The sequence below is a fragment of the Silene latifolia genome, chromosome 10 (genome assembly GCF_048544455.1).
Source record: "Silene latifolia isolate original U9 population chromosome 10, ASM4854445v1, whole genome shotgun sequence".
NCBI lineage: Eukaryota > Viridiplantae > Streptophyta > Magnoliopsida > Caryophyllales > Caryophyllaceae > Silene > Silene latifolia.
In genome coordinates, this window is record NC_133535.1 from 48,081,032 (window position 1) to 48,103,663 (window position 22,632).

General features: G+C 41.8%; 1 protein-coding gene across 1 annotated transcript in view; it reads left to right on the forward strand.

The window, feature by feature from the left end:
* Positions 1-8,382: 8,382 nt before the first annotated feature.
* The window catches only part of LOC141605602 (uncharacterized), a 33,930-nt gene continuing 19,680 nt past the window's right edge, over positions 8,383-22,632 (forward strand). The window contains exons 1-5 of the mRNA XM_074424442.1: positions 8,383-8,808; positions 9,358-9,844; positions 10,151-10,490; positions 10,786-10,884; positions 10,996-11,116. Coding sequence (XP_074280543.1) covers positions 8,625-8,808; positions 9,358-9,844; positions 10,151-10,490; positions 10,786-10,884; positions 10,996-11,116 — 1,231 coding nt within the window. The 5' untranslated portion in view covers positions 8,383-8,624. The remainder of the gene's footprint in view (positions 8,809-9,357; positions 9,845-10,150; positions 10,491-10,785; positions 10,885-10,995; positions 11,117-22,632) is intronic.

Genomic DNA, 22,632 nt, shown 5'->3' on the forward strand with positions numbered 1-22,632 from the left:
TGGGATTCAAAGAAGGTGAGTGCTAAGGAGATATATACAAACCAGGGCTTACCCGATATACCTTGGGAGGAGTTTCGTAGGGGCGAGAGGAAGGAGTTTGTACCGGAACATGTGAGGAGTAAGTTGAGAGAAGAATTTGATGGTTTTAAGATGACTCGCCGAGATGTCCGTGGGTCGAGTACTACAGTCGTTCAATGAGAAGTCTAGGTATCTTTGAGGATATGGGTTTGAGTGAGGAGAATCTGGCATTGAGGTTTGAGAGGGGGTTGACCCCTAAGATTATGGATAAGTTACCCGTGGGAATCCTTACAGATGTTAAGGAAGCTTATGAGAGAGCTGGGAGAGCTGAGAGGTTGGTGGAGATGGCTCAGGAGAGGTTAGGTGGTGAGAAGAGGAAGTCTGAGAGCGAGGGTGGTGGCCAATCGAATCACAAGAAAGGCAACCACAATCGCCTAAGGGATTTTCTTCTGGGTCCGGGTTCGTGTTGGGGCTTCCTTTGGGCGTGGCCATGGAAGTGTGAGTAATAGTTGGGGAGTGACTGCTATAGCCGTGTGGTGGTGTAGGCCACAAGAGACATGAGTGCACAAGTGCACCGGGATCTTTCCGAGACTGCGCAGCTTCGCGAGCAACAGACCGGCTGGATCATGGCCAAACCGGGAAGTCGAGTTACCAGTGGAGGCAACCGCAACGGCGGTAATTCTTATCAGAAACCACCAGCGAACAACAACAACAATCAAGGGTCGGGTGCTAAGCCGACCACCTCGGCATCTTGTCCAGGAGGTGGGCGTAAGACCGGTGGCAAGTTATTCATGATGGAGAAGAAAGCGGCTGAGGAAGATGCGCACGTTATCACCAGTACATTCCTTGTTAATGGTATTCCTACCTTTGTTTTGTTTGATTCGGGGCTTCTCAGTCGTTTGTGTCTTCGAGTCATGTTAAACAGTTGGGTTTGAGAGTATATGAGTCTGTTAATGAGCAAGTTTTCATACCTTCGGGTGAGTCTGTATCGTGTGGGAGATTGTTCCGGGATGTATCTTTGATAGTTGGGCAAGTTGATTTCCACCTTAGACTTGCTAGAGTTTCCTTTTAACGGTTTTGAGATGATAGTTGGGATGGATTGGTTAGGAAAGTATAAAGCTAAGATAGACTGTCATCAAAAGAAAGTGTCTTTAAGAGGTCCTAAGGGTGTTAGTGTGTCTTATCGTGGGTTTCTAGTCAAACCCAAAGTTAAGTTGATTGCGCTTGTCACCTTGAAGTCTTATCTGAGGAAGGGATGTCCTCTGATCTTGTGCCATGTGAGAGATGATCGGATAGAGAGTCCGACGATTTGATGAGATACCAGTGGTGGGGGAGTTTGCAGATGTTTTTCCAGAGGAGATTCTGGGGTTGCCACCGAAGAGAGAGATAGATTTCATCGTTGAGTTGAAGCCAGGGACGGGGCCAATCTCTAAGGCACCGTACCGTATGGGTCCTAAGGAGATGGAGGAGCTTAGGAAGCAGTTGGATGATCTGATAGAGAAGGGATACATTAGACCAAGTGTATCGCCGTGGGGAGCACCAATTCTTTTCGTGAAGAAGAAAGATGGGAGTTTGAGGTTATGCATAGATTACGGGAGCCGAACCGTGTGACGATAAAGAACAAGTATCCTTTGCCAAGGATAGATGACCTGTTTGATCAGTTGAGCGGTGCAACAGTCTTTTCTAAGATTGATTTGAGGTCGGGGTACCATCAGGTGAAGATTAGAGAGGTGGACATACCAAAGACAGCTTTCACGTCGAGGTATGGCCATTATGAGTATGTGGTGATGCCGTTTGGATTGTCTAATGCGCCGGCAGTGTTTATGGATTTGATGAATAGAATCTTTAGACAGTTCTTGGACCAGTTTGTAGTAGTGTTTATCGATGATATCTTAGTCTACTCTAAGACTAAGGAGGAGCATGAGGAGCATCTGAGGATCGTGTTGCAGACTTTGAGAGATCATGAGTTGTATGCTAAGTTGTCCAAGTGTGAGTTCTAGTTAGAGAAAGTTGCTTTTCTGGGGCATGTGATCTCTAAAGATGGGGTAGCTGTGGATCCGGCGAAGATTGAGGCAGTGACAAAGTGGGAAGCACCGAAGAATGTGGCTGAGGTTAGGAGTTTCTTGGGTTTAGCTGGATACTACAGACGGTTCGTGAAAGATTTCTCCAAGATAGCTAGACCGATGACAGCGTTGATGAGGAAAGAGAACAGGTTTCGTTGGGATGAGAGTTGTGAGACGGCGTTCCAAACATTAAAGGAGCGTTTGACCACGCTCTGTCTTAGCATTGCCTGAAGGGAGCGAGAACTTTGAGGTTTATACAGATGCCTCGAAGAATGGGTTGGGATGTGTGTTGATGCAGAATGGTAAAGTGATTGCCTATGCTTCTAGGCAATTGAAGCCTTATGAGGAGAACTACCCTACTCATGATCTGGAGTTGGGTGCAGTGGTGTTTGCTCTCAAGATTTGGAGACATTACCTTTATGGAGCAATCTTTAAGGTATTTTCTGATCACAAGAGTCTCAAGTACATCTTCACGCAGAAGGAGTTGAACATGAGACAGAGGAGGTGGATGGAGCTGATGGCGATTATGACATGGAGATCATCTACCATGAAGGGAAGGCCAATGTTGTTGCTGATGCTTTGAGTAGGAAGAGTGTGCATTCTCTGTGTACAGCTCTATCCTTGATGAGGCTGAGGGATGAGGTAGCGAGTTTTGGGATACATATGATGCAGAAAGGAGATGCCATGGGTGATATGACAGTACATCTTGAGTTTTATGATGATATTCGAGGTAAGCAGGCTTTGGATCCTAAGATAGTGGAGTGGAGAGCTGGAGTAGAGAAAGGGACAGTGTCCCGGTTTTCTATTCATACAGATGGTAGTTTGAGGTTTGATGGTAGGTGGTGTGTTCCTAATGACGAGGAGTTGAAAAAGACTATCATGACAGAGGCACATTGCACACCATATTCAGTTCATCCAGGTGGAGACAAGCTATACAAGGATTTGAAGAAAACGTTTTGGTGTCCTGGGATGAAGAAAGAGACAGCTGAGTTTGTGTCCCGTTGTTTGACATGCCAGAGAGTTAAAGGGGAACAACGACGACCACAAGGTAAAATTCAGTCTTTAGAGGTGCCTGAGTGGAAGTGGGAATCCATTTCCATGGATTTCATTGTGGGTTTGCCGAAGAGTCAACAAGGTAACAACATGATTTGGGTGATAGTGGATCGTCTGACCAAGTCAGCTCACTTTATTCCAATGAAAGATACATGGACTAAGGCACAATTGGCTATGGCCTATCGAAAGAACGTGCTTAAGTTACATGGAGTCCCTAAGGACATAGTGTCTGACAGAGATGCGAGGTTTATATCGAGGTTTTGGAAGGAGTTGCAGGAATCGTTGGGAACAACTTTGAAGATGAGTACAACATTTCATCCTGCGACAGACGGGCAGACTGAGAGAACAATCAAGACGCTTGAGGATATGTTGCGAGCTTGTGTGATGGATTTTGGTGGTAGTTGGGAGCAAAGGTTGGACTTGATAGAATTTTCTTACAATAACAGCTATCACACCAGTATAGGTATGGCACCGTTTGAGGCTTTGTATGGGAGGAGATGTAGGAGTCCAATCTGTTGGGACGATAGTCTTTGAGGCAAAGGTTTTAGGACCGAGAGATGGTGCATGAGATGGTGGAACAGTTAAGATGATCGGAACGGATGAGAGCAAATTCAAGATCGACAAAAGAGTTATGCGAGATCTACATCGCGGATATAGAGTTTCAAGTTGGGGACAAGGTTCTTTTGAAAGTGTCTCCTATGCGTGGGGTTATGAGATTTGGGAAGAAAGGCAAGCTAAGTCAGAAGTTTATAGGGCCTTATGAGATCTTAGAGCGAGTTGGGGAAGTTGCTTATCGTCTGGCTTTACCAGCTGCGTTAGAGAGAGTGCATAATGTGTTTCATGTATCGCAGCTGTGGAAGTATGTGAGTGACCCGTCACATGTGTTGGAGGCAGAGAGCTTAGAGCTAGATGAGTCATTATCATATCTTGAGGTGCCTAAGCAGATTCTAGACCGAAAGGTTAGAAAGACTAGGAGTGGTGAGACAGTTTTGCTTAAGATCCTGTGGTCTAACCACGAGACCGAGGAAGCTACATGGGAGCCAGAGGAAGCTATGAAAGAGCGTTACCCTTTCCTTTTTGATCAGGTATGTATGGTTACGGGACGTAACCTTGTTTCTTTTAGGGGGTAGGAGATGATCGCGAGCGCTTTTAAGAGTTTTATACCCCTTTTATATGTTGTGTCGGTATGTTGGTCGGGATGAGTTGGGTTAGTATCATGTTTTATGTTGAATTTTGTTTGACTTTTGAGTCGGGAATGTTGTGGGAGTACCTTTGTTTAGTAGTGGTTTGAACTTCGGGGACGAAGTTCCTTTTAAGGAGGGAAGACTGTAATACTCCGTATTTATAAGTCTTGGGGTACTCTATCGAGTAGGCCTTACTCGTCGAGTAAGGGTAAGTTGCGAAATAAAATAGTTTCGACTGTTGGGCACTCGATCGAGTAGTCAGGGCACTCGATCGAGTAAGGGGTACTCGATCGAGTACCTTGGGTACTCGATCGAGTGTCCGATTTACGGGGAGTTTTCTCGGGTTTTGTTAATTATGCGATTAAGGTATTTAAGTTTCATCGTCATTATTCTAAACCACTTTTACAAAACCTAAATTCCTGTTTAAGAGAGAAAGCAAACAAGTTCATCTTCTTAATCGCATTCTTAGCAATTCCCGGAGTTCAGACGGTCAGTTATTGTCGTTGTTCGTACCGTTGAGTTCCTTGCGTCGAGGGTAAGATCTATGTACCCTTTTTATTGTATTTACTTCGATTTGGTTAAACCCTAATTTAGAGATTGGGGGTTTTATGTGTAGTATGTGATTTGGTAGTCTCTATGTGTTGTATGATAGGAGGAGGGTTCATAGAAGAGGCTTTTTGACTCAAAGAAGAGAGAGACCGTCGATTGTGTGCGTACTGGTAGGATTTCCTACTCAGTATTAGTCCCATAATGGGATATTGGTTGATGTATTGTGTTTGATTGTTTGATATAATAATTGTATTGTAATTGTGGGTGTGATCGTTGTTGATGGTTCGCGAGGCGTGGCCTCGGCTGAGTGGGGTCACTTGCGGGAGTGACTTCACGCCCTAGTTTCGCCTTCTGTGGAACCCGCCACAGAAGGGATGTGCACATTAATGGACAGGGTTATCGCTCACTATGTGGAGCGGGGATTTGGTGGGTACGGTGCGGTCCCCCATCGGCGGGGGCTGGTCCAAAGGACGATCGATTGAGATGATGGGAATTGGTTGGTTGTATGTGTGTGTGATAGTTAAGTCGTCTGTTTATCTTATCATTGTTGTTTATATTGATTGTGTGATTAGTACTGACCCCTGTGTTGTTTTGTAAACCTGCGGTGATCCATTCGGGGATGGTGAGCAGATATTGAGCAGGTATTGAGATGAGTACTGGATAGCTGGGATGCCACGACGTGATGATAGGAGTCTTCCGCTGTAGTCTTTAGTTTATTTACATTTCAGTTAGAACAGTTAGTTTGAGAGTATGTATCGTACTTTTGGTTTGGTTTTGAGGATTGTAACTATTCGCTAAACTATTTATATTAAACGTTGTTTCTTCATTGTTGTTTGATTATCATTGCCTCGGGTAACCGAGATGGTAATGTCTTCATACCTGAGTGGTCCTGGTAAGGCACTTGGAGTATGGGGGTGTTACAACACCCACCTCGCCACGCTGCAATCTCGAAACAAATGTAAAGAAGACTTGGAAAACGATTGACAAAAATAACATGAAGAAGACTCACCTCTAGTTCGATTTGCAATGTTATCCAAAGTCGTCAATGCTCCACTGCACAGCTGCCAGAAGAATAGCTTAACGCGGGGCCATACTCGAACCTTCCACAGACGATTCCACAACCACTTTTCCTTCTCCCAATTTGACGGGCTCCCTGAGTTACTAGCATCCCCAACCAAGCACGCATAAGCAGTCTTCACCGAGTACTCCCCATCTTTCTCGAGGCACCAATACCACACATCTCTCGGCATGTTAGGGCTAACCCGAATGTTGAGAATGCGTTGAACTTCTAAAGGTAAAAAGAAGCGATTTAGAGCCTTCACATCTCATCCCCTGCCATTAGGTTGAAGCAGGTCAGCCACATGCGTCAACTCGTTCCCCGGCCCACACGGAGAAATAACCATCCCCCTCTGACATCCCTCAACCCACGCATGTCCCCACACTCGCGTGTCTCGACCATCGCCTATCCTCCTTCGCAATCCACGTTCCAAGATTTCTCGGGCACTTATAATGCTACGCCAGGTGTAGCTCGGCCTTTGCCCCACATCCGCGGTCATAAAATCCCTCGTGTGGTAATACCGGGCCTTCATAACCTGAGCCCAGAGACACTCCGGTTCAGTAACCAAGCGCCAAGCCTGCTTCCCTAAAAGCGCATCATTGAACAACTCAAACTCTCGAAAACCAAGGCCTCTAACACATTTAGGCCGACACAAAAGCTTCCAGGAGACCCAGAAAATTCCCCGTTTTCCCTCGCCATGCCCCCACCAAAACCGAGACACCATCGAACGGAGAACATTACAAAAAGTCGCCGGAATTTTGAAAACACTCATCACATAGGTAGGGAGTGAATTGGCAACAGCCTTTATAAGGACCTCCCTACCAGCCTTCGACAATAATTTCCCACGCCAACCTTCTAATCGTTTACTGAGCTTGTCACGGAGAATGTCAGTAAGGACTTTTTTTTATCTCCCCACCACCGTAGGCAAACCCAAGTACCGCTTCAGAGTCTCAACTTCCCGAACCCCTAGCCTGCCGAGCACTTTATCCCTCATCGCTCTTGGAACACCTCTACTAAACGACACTATGGTTTTCTCCAAGCTGACAAGTTGGCCCGAGGCAGCTTCATATCGCCTTAGAATACCGGACACCATTTCAGCCTCCTCCTCCGTTGCTTTAACAAAGAAGATACTATCGTTTGCGAAAAACAAATGAGAAATAGTAGGGGCCAAGCTCAAAATTCGCAATCCTGTCGGAGCGACTATTTTAAGGTTCACTAAATCATGTCTATGTTTCACAAAATCAGGCCCTAGATTCATATTTCACAACTAAACAAACATATACACATCATACATTCTAATAGTTAGAAAATTGTTCAGGATATCTACTTTCGTTAGTAACATCCTAACAAAATCAGTAGCAGTAGTATTATCAGCATCATCACAATATCGTCTTTAAGACTCAATCAACCAACTCTTACATTCACACAATTAGGGTACCTATTCACAAAATCGACTCAATTCATAAACTAAACCTTTCATAAATTAAATCTGAAATAGAAAGCGGTAATTTAAACATGAGATTATAAAATAATTACACAAAAAATGAAATACATGTTTGAATAGCACTATTATCATCAATCATTGTGATATCTACAATCTCCATAGCAATTAGAGCTGTAAAATCATAAAAACCGATGTATTAAGGAGTACGATATCGCGAGGTTAAGATCAAAATCGAGCCTTATATTTAGAAATTCGCTCAATTTTGATCAATCGAGCCTTATTTTATTAATTTATGAGTGAATTAACAAAATTATATGAATATGCTCAATTTTGATCAAGATTGTGAAATTACCTGGAAATTAATCGAAATATTCTTCTGAAATTGCTTGAATGACGTTGTTGTATGTTGTTTTGATAAACATATTGTCGGTTAAAGCTTAATACAACTCAAATTATTCATAAGTCTCGTGTGTAATAAAATTTAAGCATTAGGTGTAATAATACCCGAAACAACTGGGATTGAAGGAGCGAGGCAACTTCTTATAGACAAATTAAATGTTCAAAGGGAGGATATGACTTGTGTGAGTTTAATTCCAGAGGATCAACTTATTAGCAATGACCTCCGTCCATTGGTTCATCACTACAAAAATCTACTTAATGACGAGAGATAATTTATTAGGATTGAGCATGTTTAGAGAGAAGCTAATCGAGCTAGTGACTGACTTGTGAATCGAGGTGTTATTTCATCAACCACCCTCGTTATTTTGGATATTCCACCCGCTAATCTCTATGCCATCTTATGGGAAGACGTCCTCCGGATTGCTACTCCCGGTGTTATAGCTAATTTGTGTTTTATTTTTGGGTTCGGCCTCTCTATTGTACCTAAAAAAATAATAAATGACAATGTAAATTAATTAATGAATTTTATTAGGACACCATAAGGGTTGAAAATGCGAATTTGGTGGTTTAACGGAAGACACACTTGACACTCCCATAGGCCACAAATCATAGATTGTAGATTGTATATATTCTAATATTCACGGCAGCTGCTCAGTCAAACACACATTAACACATTTCACACTGGTGTTACATTTGCAGAAAAGGTGAGCAAGTAGAGAGGCCTTGCTTGTGTGCACTGTGCAAGAATCAAGTAACTGCAAACATTATTTGACAATTTTGGTTACATGTCTGGGTTCATACTATCATAATCATAATGTGAGTGAGTTGGGTAATTTTGGAAGCACATAAGTCAGAAAATGAAGGCAATAATGGTGTCAACTGAATTCCATCATTTAATTTGGAGTGCTAATTATAAATTAGCTACCCATTCTACTTTCTCTGATTTGAGTATTAGGTCGCAATTTAGGTTTGGGCATTCCTGGAATGTTGCTAACAACAATTTCAATCCTATTCTTGCTGCTGCTGCTTCTGATTATTCTGGTAATATTATTATTCTTCACTTTTTCATTGTTTTTGATAGACAGCGGGAGGGAACCAAGATTTGTAGTTAGGGGTGTACAGTACAAGTAATGAAATAAGGTAAACCCGGAAATTTTAATTAAAAGTTTTTCATTTGCCAGCGGGGCCTCTGTTAGCTCCCCTTAGTTCTACCAGTGACTAGTTAGTTAGTTACAACAACATTACATTGCATTAGCAACACAAAAGCGCTTGTTTCTGAATGACCCAAGATGAAAATTGCATCCAAGGATTGCTATTTCACGAGAACAACAAGCGTAGACGGTAGACACTATAATGACCCATTTTCATCTATTCCATCATAATCAACAACCAAAGAGTTATGGAGTCTTTCGCGCTCCATTGGAAATTATATTGTCCCCTTTTGACTTTGGTGATCAAATGATATTGACTTTGAACGATATTTTCTCACAGCATACAATACTTGGCAAAATTTTAAAAAATGATAAAAAAAACATTACATAATATCTCTTCATATATTTGAAGAAATTTAAGTCTGCACAAATTTTGCAGAGCAAGTAGTTGGTGGACAAATGAAGAAAAAACGAAGGAGCGTAGCTGGGATAGATCAGGAAGAATTACTGGACCCAAGACACTTGGCGGATACAGATAGCTGTTTCTGTGAGTTCAAAGGTGTAGATATTCATTATAAAGTATGTGAAGCCGAACAAGAGATTCCAAATGAGGTACAGGAAAATAACTCTTCTCAGCTTGCTAATGAGAGCAGAAAGATTGGTCTTCCGATGATACTGTTACATGGCTTTGGTGCCTCTACTTTTTCTTGGCATCGAGTTATGAAACCTTTCGCACAGATTACTGGTTCAAAAGTTTTGGCCTTTGATAGACCAGCATTTGGGTTGACATCACGAGTCAGTCATCCAGTACAGCCTCAGGCGACCAATGATACAATGCCTCTTAATCCTTATTCCATGGCATTTTCTGTGCTTGCAACTCTTTACTTCATTGACTTTTTTTCATCGAAGAAGGCTGTCCTTGTAGGGTGCGTCCTTGCTTCTATCTTCTTGTCATATAATGAATGAGTAGTTGACAAGTGATATTTATTCAAACCTATGCCTTTTTGTGTTTCTCAATTTAGGGAGAATTTGTGTATTCCAGAGCATTTGGAATGATAAAAAAAAACATATACCGAGTATTCTATTGTGCGAAATTTTCAATATTTTGGTCTAAAATGAAGTATCAAAGTATCGTATCGTATCCGAAAAAATACGTATTGGATACGGTATCGGAGTAACATAGCTCTTTACATTTTTCTTTATATTAACAAAGTCTATTATATTGGTGTTAGGCATTCAGCCGGGTGTCTTACCGCGGTGGAAGCTTACTTCGAAGCCCCTGACCGTGTGGCTGCTTTGATTCTAGTGGCACCAGCTATTCTGGCGCCACTTTCTGCTGAAAAGGCTAATAAAGAGAATCCACTAGAAAAGGAGAACCAAGTCCGAGAAAGCAACTCAGGTTCATATCAACGTTCAAACCCATTTCTGAAGCTTGGACTGATCTTGTCAAAAGTATTTGTCTACATTTCAACAACGATAATGCAATTGTTGAGAGGAATAGTGGATATAGCAAATTATTTGTACAAGAAAGCATTGGCTGCAATACTGCGTTCTGCCATTGCTGTGACATTGGTAATATTATTGCTATAATCCGTTATCCGCTATGCTGTGACATTGGTAATATTATTGCTATAATCCGTTATCCGCTATGCTGTGACATTCGTAATATTGTGCTTCATTATGAAGTAGGCGTCATTAGATGTAACTCTCAATGCAATACGTATTTTTTTTGCCAGCTTAAAATTAACAAGACAGGCATTGTACAAATTAGCCATTGCCAGAAATTGTCTCTCTAGGTTCATATGTTCCGGAGTTATACCGACATATATTTAACTCATTTGAGACTGTTTCTCGAAATGTCTCTCAGGTGAGGATGATCATTGATAAGTTTGGTATCTCGGCCATCAGAAATGCGTGGTATGATGCTACTCAAGTTAGCGACCATATTCTTCATGGCTACACAAAGGTAATCCTTGTTATTTTTCCTTTTTTTTTCGACCTAAATTGATAAGCTGCATATTGAAGAAGTCACTAAGGCTAAGTTAAGCATGATCAAGATACTCTTTCTGTGATGCAGCCACTACGGACTAAAAATTGGGACAGGGCTCTTGTGGAATTTACAGTAGCAATGTTGACAGATACTCAAACAAAACTGAAGCCTCCTTTGCAGAAAAGACTCCAAGAGATCAAATGTCCAGGTGATCACAGCTATTTTCATCCATATATCATCTTTAGACAAGTGAAAACTGAAAACCTCGGAAGTCTCAACAATTCCTAGGGTAACAATAGCAATGAGAAGACCCGATTTTGAAAAACTTGAACCAAATATATTACCGCTTCATTCATGCTTGACCTTATCTGATCGAAATTTTTGAACATTTCAAGTTTTGTTAGACTAGAAGTTTGATCATTGTCATATAAAAATAAATATCCATTATTTTTGGATTGAAAACGATCAATAGCTAACAGAAATAAAGAGTAAACCAACAGCAGAAATTTGAAAATCTGTTTTCTAATTTTTAGTTTTCAAATGTCAGTCCTTAAGGCATCCCTGTACTGCACATAGTTGTGTCATATATCACAAAACTTATACAAACCAGCCATATATGTGAGATCTGTTGGTGTATGGGGGAGTATAGGAAGTAAAGTGGAGATTAGTTGTTTGTTTAGTTGATTAGTTGAAGGTTGATTAGTTGAAGTTTAGTTTGAAGGAATTAGTTTGTGTATTGATTTGTTGTGAATTCAGGATACATGAAATGGGAGGGGAGGACCTCTATTTATAGTGCTCCTCCTCCTTCTCCTACATTCTTGGAATTCTCTAGAATAGAGCATTCTAGAGTGACCTAGACTTAGTACGTCTCTAGAGTTCTCAATACATACAAGACATCTCTAGAAGGTTCTAGACTTCTCTACACACATCTAGACCATTCATGATCCTTCTAGAGTATTCTAGACTATTCTAGTAACTTCGACATTATTCTAGAACATTCTAGAAGTTTCTACATTATTCTAGAATATTCCGGAACCTTCTAGAACACTCCAGAAAAGTCTCACACTTCAACACTCCTCCTTGAGACTTTTGGAGTGACGCCCAACTTTGATCTTAGAAACTCGAACCTTGCTGTCGTTAGAGCCTTGGTTAAAATGTCAGCTAGTTGGAACTCGGATGGGCAATGGATAAGTTTCACTTCCTTTTCTTGCTCGGCATCTCGAAGTGCATAGAACCTCACTTTCATGTGCTTTGTCTTGCTGAAGCACACTGGATTCTTCGCGATGGCGATTGGCGACTTGTTATCCACCATAACCTTGGTTGCTCCTTCTTGCTTGTAGCCTAAGTCCCAAGTCTCTTCCTTAGCCATATTACTTGATTGATCACAAGCAAGCCGCAACGTACTCGACCTCATTGTTGATTAAGCTACGATGTCTTGCTTCTTTGAATTCCATGAGAATACTCCCGAGCCGAAAGTAAATGCATAGCCTCAAGTACTTTTCATGTCATCTACCGATCCCGCCTACCACCTTTGTCGGAGTAGGCTATTAATCTTGGATTGTCGCAAGGCTGGTAAAATACTCCAAACTCTAGAGTACCCTTTAGATATCGAAGTATTCTCTTCGCTGTACCCATGTGAACCTCACTTGGTTTGCTCATAAATCTTGATAATAAGCTTGTGGCGAACATAAGATCAGGTCTTGTAGCTGTGAGGTAAAGTAAGCTTCCAACCAAACTTCGGTATTGCTTGAGATCAACTTCTTTTGACCCATCATTTTTGGATAGCTTCCCATTCAAGACCAAAGGAGTAGAAACCGGCTTACAGTTCTCCATCTTGAACCTTTTGAGGATTTCCCGAGCATACTTAGTTTGAGAAATGAAGATTCCATCTTCTGCTTGATGGACTTCCATGCCAAGGAAGAAATTCATTAAACCTAAATCCGTCATTTCAAACCTTTTCTTCATCTCCTCCTTAAATGTAAGGATCATTTGGGCATTGTTTCCTGTGACAAGGAGATCATCAACATAGAGAGAAACGATGAGAAGATCACCTTGTTTTTTCTTTACGTATAGTGTATGCTCATTTTTACTCCTCGTGAATCCTTGCTCAAGGAAGTAAGAATCAATCTTGTTGTACCACGCCCTTGGAGCTTGTTTGAGGCCATATAGAGCCTTTTTCAGCTTGCACACCTTTTCTTCATTTTCTTGTGTGACAAAGCCTGGAGGTTGCTCGATGTATATCTCCTCCTCGAGTTCTCCATTAAGGAAGGCAGATTTGACATCAAGTTGATAAATTTTCCATCTTTCTTGAAAGCAAATTTAGAGCAATAAGAGTCCTTACCGTATCATGACGAGCAACTGGAGCAAATGTGTCTCCGTAGTCTATTCCAGCTTGTTGTGAATACCCTTTCACGACCAATCTTGCTTTGTACTTATTGATTGAGCCATCTGGATTCAACTTTGTTTTGTAGACCCATTTCACTCCAATCACCTTTCGATCCTTGGGTTTGTCCACTAATTCCCGTGTTTATTCTTCTTTATCATGTTTATTTCTGTCTCCATTGCGTCTTGCCACTCTTTGTATTTGGAAGCCTCATCATAGTCTCTTGGCTCCTCAAAAGCGAAGTAGCATCTCTCACATTCCTCTTCATTCAGATTAATCACGGGACATTCTGCATAAATTTCGGAGAGATCTTTCTTACCTCGAGGTCCCGTAGCATTTTCCGAATTGTCGTTAGAGGGTGGAGAGTGTGCATGCATTGGAGTTGATGGAGGTGTAGGAGGATCATTATTGTTGATTGTATCATCATCACCTTCTGGATGTTGGTGATCAGGAACTAGGATCGCATTTCTTTCCACCTTCTTTTCTTCCCAATTCCATATTGCATCTTCATCAAACTCCACGTCTCGGCTTATCATAATCTTCTCCGTATTGAGATTGAAAATCCGGTAAGCCTTTGATTTTGAATCGTAGCCAAGAAATATACCTTTCTCTGCCTTATCATCAAGCTTGCTCCTTTTTGCTACTGGGATGTGAGCATAGCGATCGAGCCAAACACCTTTAAATGTTTAGTCAGAGGCTTTTACCGCTCCAAGCTTCTACGGAGTTTTTCCCTTAACGCCTTTGTTGGAAGTCCGTTGAAAGGTATACGGATGTGTAGACAAATTTCCAAAAAATTTCTTCTTGCATTTTCTTTTCAAATGCCAACATGCATCCGGCCATCTCCATCACTGTCCTATTCTTTCTTTCTCGATACTCCGTTTTGTTGTGGAGTATATCCTGCGATGAGTGATGTTCTACACCTTCATCTTCACAAAATTGGTCAAATTGTGAAGAAGTATATTCTTTCCCGCTATCGGATCTAATCATCTTCAATTTGCACCCGCTTTGATTTTCAAATGAGAGCTTTGAATTTTGAAAGACTTGGAATACTTCTGATTTTTGTTTCATAAAATATACCCAAGTCATTCGAGTAAAATCATCAATAAACAGGATAAAGTACCTGTTTCCAAGATGAGATAAGGTTCTTTGAGGACCGCATACGTCTGTGTGAACAAGCTCTAGCTTTTTACTTGCCCTCCATGCTTGGCTCTTTGGAAATGGCAAGCGGTGTTGCTTTCCAAGTTGACAAGGCTCGCATAGTTCTTTAGTTGCTTGAATCATTGGAAAATCCCGCACAACATTCTGCTTGTATAAGTCGGCTAGTGCACGTAAGTTGAAATGTCCGTACCTTCTATGCCATAGCCAGGTCTCCGCGGCGTGAGCTCGATATGATGACTCTAGGCCATACTTCCATTTCAAGGAGAAGCTTTTATTTTCCATGGCAACTTTAGCAATCTCCTTATTTCCGGGGTCATATATGGTGCAATGATTATTTGCAAAGACTAGTGAATAACCATTCTTGATCATTTGTGCCACACTTAGCAAATTTTCAAAGAAGATCCGGACAAGCAAAGACATCTTTAATGTATTTTGTACCCCGCTTAGTTGGAACAATGATCGTACCTTTGCCCTTTGATGTCGAACTTCGCCATTCCCCATTCGTGACGGAGTTTGGACATAAGTATCCAACTCGCTAAAGATGCTTGAATCATTCGTCATGTGACTTGTACAACCACTGTCAATTAGCCACCTACTTTCTTTGCTTGAAGTCTTTGCTTGGCAAGATAGAAGAGGTGCTCATTATTAACGCTACTTGAATAATGAGCTTGGTCCTTAGACTCCATTTGTTTTTGTCTACAATCTTTTTTAAAGTGCCCATACTTCTTACAATGGTGACACTGGGGCTTGCCTTTGAAAAAACAATTCTTTTCTGCATGATTATTCTTTTCACAAATGCCACAAGGAGGAAACTTTCCCTTTGATTGTGACATTTGTTTATTGCCACCATCGTCACTTTTCTTCTTCCACCCTCCGGACCGGTTTTCTTTATGTGATGACTTGAACGCATCCTCGGAAGAAGATTCTTCAGTCTTGAATTTTTGATCATAGGCGAGTAAGGATCCAAGTAGCTCGGTTACTTTGAGCTTTGAAAGATCCCTTGATTCTTCAATAACAGTGACAATCATGTCAAACTTTTTGGTTAAAGTCGCGAGAATTTTTTGCACGATTCTCGTGTCGGTAATATCTTCACCATATATTTTCATTTGGTTAACTATCTCCGTTACTCTCGAAGTATAGGTTTGTATGTCTTCATTCTCCCTCATCTTCAATGTAACACCCCCATACTCCAAGTGCCTTACCAGGACCACTCAGGTATGAAGACATTACCATCTCGGTTACTCGAGGCAATGATAATCAAATAACAATGAAGAAACAACGTTTATTATAAATAATTAGCGAATAGTTACAATCCTCAAAACCAAACCAAAAGTACGATACATGATCTCAAACCGACTTTCTAATCAAATGTAAATAACTAATAAGCTACAAATGAAGACTCCTATCATCATGTCGTGGCCATCCCGCTATCCCGATCATCTCAATACTGCTCAATATCTGCTCACCATCCCCGAATGGATCACCGCAGTTTACAAAACAACACCGGTCCGTACTAATCACACAATTCAATATATAATGACAATAAGATAAATAAGACAAATTTAATCGACACACACGCACATCCACACCAAATCCAATCATCTCAATCACCGATCGTCCACTTTGGACCCACCGCGATTGGGGACCGCAGCCTGCACCCACAAATCCCCGCTCCACATAGTGAGCGATAACCCCGTCCATTAATGTGCACATCCCTTCGTGGCGGGTTCCACGATATGAAACTAGGGCGTGAAGCCACTCCCGCAAGTGACCCCACTCGGTAGAGGCCACGCCTCGCGAACCATCAACAACGATCACAACCACAATCACAATACAATTATTATATCAAACAACCAAATACAATACATCAACCAATATCCCATTATGGGACTAATACGAGTAGAAATCTTACCCGTAAGCACACAATCGACGGTCTCTCATCAAATCAAAAAGCCTCCTCTATGAACCCTCCTCCTATCATACAACACATAAAGGCTACCAAATCACATACAACACATAAACCCCCAAATCTCTAAATTAGGGTTTAACCAATTCAAAGGAAAGACAATAAAAAGGGTACATAGATCTTACCCTCGACGCAAGGAACTCAACGGTATAATCAACGCTAAGAACCGACCTTCCAAACTCCGGGGATTGCTAATTATGCGATTAGGAAGATGAACTTGCTTGCTTTATCTCTTAAACAGTAATTTAGGTTTTGTAAAAGTGATTTAGAATAATGACGACAAAGCTTATATACCTTAATCGCATATTTAACAAAACTCGAGAAAACTCCTCGTAAAACCGGCTACTCGATCGAGTACCCAAGGTACTCGATCGAGTACCCCCTTACTCGATCGAGTGCCCCAGCTACTCGATCGAGTACCCAACAGGTCAGAAACTATTTCTAAAACGCAATTACCCTTACTCGACAGAGTAAGGCCTACTCGATAGAGTACCCCAAGACTTATAAATACGGAGTATTACAGTCTTCCCTCCTTAAAAGGAACTTCGTCCCCGAAGTTCAAACCACTACTAAACAAAGGTACTCCCACAACATTCCCGACTCAACAATCAAACAAAATTCAACATAAAACATGATACTAACCCAACTCATCCCGACAAACATACCGACACAACATATAAAAGGGGTATAAAACTCTTAAAAACTATTCGCGATTATCTCCTACCCCCCTAAAAGAAACAAGGTTACGTCCCCGTAACCATACATACCTGATCAAAAAGGAAAGGGTAACGCTCTTTCATAGCCTCCTCTGGCTCCCATGTAGCTTCCTCGGTCTCGTGGTTAGACCAAAGGATTTTAAGCAAAACTGTCTCACCACTCCTAGTCTTTCTAACCTTTCGGTCTAGAATCTGCTTAGGCACCTCAAGATATGATAAGGACTCATCTAGCTCTAAACTCTCTGCCTCTAATACATGTGACGGGTCACTCACATACTTCCGTAGTCGCGATACGTGAAACACATTATGCACTCTTTCTAACGCAGCAGGTAAAGCCGGACGATAAGCAACTTCCCCAACTCGCTCTAAGATCTCATAAGGACCGATGAACTTCTGACTCGGCTTGCCTTTCTTCCCAAATCTCATAACCCCACGCATAGGAGACACTTTCGAAGAACCTTATCCCCAACCCGAAACTCTATATCCCTAGCGATGTAGATCTCGCATAACTCTTTTGTCGATCCCGAGCCGCTCTCATCCTTTCCCCGATCATTTTAATCTGCTCCACCATCTCATGCACCATCTCTCGGTCCCAAAACCATCTGCTTCAAAGACTATCGTCCCAACAGATTGGGCTCCTACATCTTCTCCCATACAAAGCCTCAAACGGTGCCATACCAATACTCGTGTGATAGTTGTTATTGTAAGAAAATTCTATCAAGTCCAACCTCTGCTCCCGGCTACCACCAAAATCCATCACACAAGCTCGCAACATATCCTCAAGAGTCTTGATTGTTCTCTCGATCGCCTGTCTGTCGCAGGATGAAATGCTGTACTCATCTTCAAAGTTGTTCCCAACGATTCCCGCAACTCCTTCCAAAACCTCGATATAAACCTCGCATCTCGCGGACACTATGTCCTTAGGGACTCCATGTAACTTTAGCACGTTCTTTCGATAGGCCATAACCAGTTGTGCCTTAGTCCATGTATCTTTCATTGGAACAAAGTGAGCTGACTTGGTCAGTCGATCCACTATTACCCAAATCATGTTGTTACCTTGTTGACTCTTTGGCAAACCCACAATGAAATCCATGGAAATGGATTCCCACTTCCACTCGGGTACCTCTAAAGACCGAATCTTACCTTGTGGTCGTCGCTTCCCCCTTTAACTCTCTGGCATGTCAAACAACGGGACACAAACTCAGCTGTCTCTTTCTTCATCCCAGACCACCAAAACGTTTTCTTCAAATCCTTGTATAGCTTGTCTCCACCGGATGAATCAATATGGTGTGCAATGCGCCTCATCATGATAGTCTTTTTCAACTCCTCAACATTAGGAACACACCACCTACCATCGAACCGCAAACTACCATCCGAATGAATAGAAAAGCGGGACACCGTCCCTTTCTCTACCCCCAGACTCTCCACTCAACTATCTTAGGATCCAAAGCCCGCTTACCTCGAATATCATCATAAAACTCAAGTCAGATCTTTGTCATATCACCCATGGCATCTCCTTTCGCATCATATGTATCCCAAAGCTCGCTACCTCATCCTCACCTCATCAAGGATAGAGTCGTACACGAGAATGTACACTCTTCCTACTCAAAGTATCAGCAACAACATTGGCCTTCCCTTCATGGTAGATGATTTCCATGTCATAATCGCCAATCAGCTCCATCCACCTCCTCTGTCTCATGTTCAACTCCTTTTGCGTGAAGATGTACTTGAGACTCTTGTGATCAGAAAATACCTTAAAGATTGCTCCATAAAGGTAATGTCTCCAAATCTTGAGAGCAAACACCACTGCACCCAACTCCAGATCATGAGTAGGGTAGTTCTCCTCATAAGGCTTCAATTGCCTAGAAGCATAGGCAATCACTTTACCATTCTGCATCAACACACATCCCAACCCATTCTTCGAGGCATCTGTATAAACCTCAAAGTTCTCAGTGTGGGGTAATATCCGTATAATACCCTTTAATTATAGGATTATAACGCAAAATTTACATGTGATTATAGTCATAAAACGAAAAACATAATGAAACGATAAAGATATAGAAATAACCTTCGGTCCTAGTGCAAAAGGCAATGAGAGATCAAGTTAGATCTCCTCCTAATCGTTGCACCCAAGATGTCCGAGTAATGCCCTTGTGCTAGAGAGAATCCCCTAATTGCCTTGCAATATCGAGGGGATTGTTTTGTGAGTTTGTGTTGGATGAGAGATCCGGAATTCGGGAGGCACAATTCCCAAAACCCTAATAATTTTTTAGCAAAATGAATTAGGTTAGACAAGAGGAGAAGACTCCCCTTTTGTCTATGGGAGCCTCGGCCAAACCGAGTGAGAGGAGCCCAAATGGGCTTTTCATTTTCTCTTCACTTAAACTCGTGGTCCTAGTCCATGACTCGCTAAGTGTATACGACGCGGTTTCATTATAAATTGTTATCGGTTATCGGAAATTAAGGCATCAACTAATAATACGGGTTAGTTGAATTATTAATACATGTCCGACAAAACAAAGATTTGTATAATTATATTCAATATACATTTAATTAAATATAAAACGCTTATATTCAATTTTACAAATTAATTGCTTAATTCGTCTTAGCCATTTTTATTTAATCCGTATTAAATAAAATATCTCAACATCACATTTTAACTAATTATTAGTCAAATAACTCGGACTAACTAACCGGTTAGTCAAAATTGGCATCTACATGATCGTATTTTCATCTTTGTCACATCACTCAAACGTATCCTATAGGTGTGACTTTTAGGGACCAGTTGATCACCGCCATCCGTATGACAATAACGTCAAACTTATCTAGCAAGCCAACCGTTATTGATAAACGTGGATCAACAGATTATGATACAAAGTATACCCTTTGATCCTTTTAGAGATTTATAAGTCCTTGCACTAATTGTTAAGGACACCAACCCCAACAAGCTCCCACTTGTCCGTACAAGTGTATGTGCAATGACGTTATCCGCACTAACCGGAGGACACAAGCTCCAACAAACTCCCACTTGTCCGTACAAGTGTATGTGCGATAACCGATTCTCATATTCATTTAAAATTTCTCCCACTCAATGTAAAACAATTTGCGATCCGGATCCACAAAGGTCGTATTTTTACAATCGATCCGGATCTAGAGTGGTTTCCCACTGTAGAGAGTAACTTAACCGATAAAACGAATCCGTATCCGAGCATGGCCATGCATTTCGATTCTGACTCCTCGAGTGGCCCCGAGAAACATCGAGTACACGATAAAGGCCGAATATTTCCTTCAACTCGAACTCCTTCCGATCTAAGCACGAAAGCATGAAATGACCCGAAACAATCTACTTGGCCCCTTATTACGGATGACCGTGAGAAAGAAACCAAAGTCACCCAAAATCCGCCTTAGTCTCAAGAGACAGTCGATAGTCAAAAGAATCGACTCTTAGGATCACCATGGAGGTCCTATCCACGACCGGCACCGAATGTTATAAAACATTTAGGACTCCACGTCGTTGTCACAATTGTGTCCTACGAAATATCCGTATAAATCGCCTCTCGTGATTGGTCGGTCAAATCTGTTGACTTATGGCTAGTTGAACCCACCATCAACCAACGTCACAAAATAATTGCCGAGTTATCAGCTCATGTGGGCAATTAAGGACTAAAAATATAATGTTCGTTCAATTCACTTTGTGGTGTTCAAAATTTGTCGTACAAATCCACATGAAAAACAAAATATATATATAAAATATCAAAACGATGATGTCGTATAGAGTACAAAAGGGAATGAATCTAATCCATAAAAGAGTACTACAACTTAGGAACACGTTTAATTCCCATGGAATTAACATGCCCTTCATGCTTATCTTGTCGTAATGCTTTAGTGAGAGGATCTGCGATGTTATCATCAGTGGCAATCTTGTCTATCACTACTTCCTTTTGCTCCACGTAATCTCGGATTAGATGAGCTTTCCGTTGTACATGTCTAGACTTGTTGCTAGACTTTGGCTCCTTAGCTTGGAAGATGGCACCACTATTGTCGCAATAGATGGTGATCGGGTCATTCGAACTAGGCACTACGGATAGCCCATGTAAGAATTGACGCATCCATATCGCTTCCTTTGTAGCTTCGGGCGTGGCATAGTACTCGGACTCGGTCGTAGAATCTGCTTTGTAACGAGTTTGTTTCGAACTCTTCCAAATGATCGCAGCGCCATTAAGAGTAAAAACGAATCCAGACCGAGATTTCGAGTCATCACGATCCGTTTGGAAGCTAGCATCTGCAGAATCGGTTCGCGCATAGCTTTTGTTCGCCTCCATAAGTCAATGCCCAATCTTTAGTCCTCCGTAGGTACTTAAGAATGTTCTTGACGACCAACCAATGTGGTTCACCCGGATCTTTGTTGGAATCGACTTGTCATACTCAATGCATATGCCACGTCCGGACGTGTGCATATCATGGCATACATGATAGATCCTATTGCCGAGGCATAAGGTATCCGTGCCATGCGCTCTTTTGCTTCCGGTGTCTCGGTGCCCGAGACTTGCTCAAATGCACCCCCGGAGACATAGGAAGGAACCCCTTCTTGAGTTAGTCATGCTTTGAATCTCTCTAGGACTTTGTCTATGTAAGACTCTGATCGAGAGATAGCATCCGTCGTGATCTATCTCGATAGATACGGATGCCTAGAATTCTTTGTGCCTCTCCCAGATCTTTCATCCGGAAATGGTTTTTCAACCATACTTTCACCGAAGTTAAGAGAGGTATGTCATTCCCAATCGGGAGTATGTCGTCAACATACAATATTAGGAAGACAATCTTGCTCCCACTCGACTTGATATATAGACATGGTTCCTCGACCGATCGAGTAAATCCATTTTCTTTTATCACTTGGTCGAAGCGATGATTCCAACTCATTGATGCTTGCTTAAGTCCATAAATGGAACGCTTAAGCTTGCACACTTTCTTAGGATGTCTTTGGATCGATAAAACCTTCGGGTTGTACCATGTACAACTCTTCCTCCAAAAAGCCGTTTAAGAAGGCGGTTTTCACGTCCATTTGCCAAATTTCATAGTCATGAAAAGCGGCAATCGCTAAGATAATCCGAATGGAACGAAGCATGACTACGGGTGCAAAAATCTCATCGTAGTGCAAACCTGGCACTTGGGTGAAACCTTTAGCAACTAGTCGTGCTTTGTAGATATCTTGTTGACCTTCCACACAATGCTTTATCTTGTAAAGCCATTTGCATTGAAGGGGACGAACCTTAGCAGGTAAGTCAACAAGATCCCACACGTTGTTCTCATACATGGAGTCCATCTCGGATTGTATGGCCTCAAGCCACGACTTTGAGTCGAATCGGTCATGGCACCTTTATAGGTTGCGGGTTCACTACTCGTTAAGAGTAGAATGTCATCTATGTCATGTTCCTCGACCGCACCAATGTATCATGCGGAGGAATAGAGACTCTTCCCGACCTCCTAGGTTCCTCGAATAT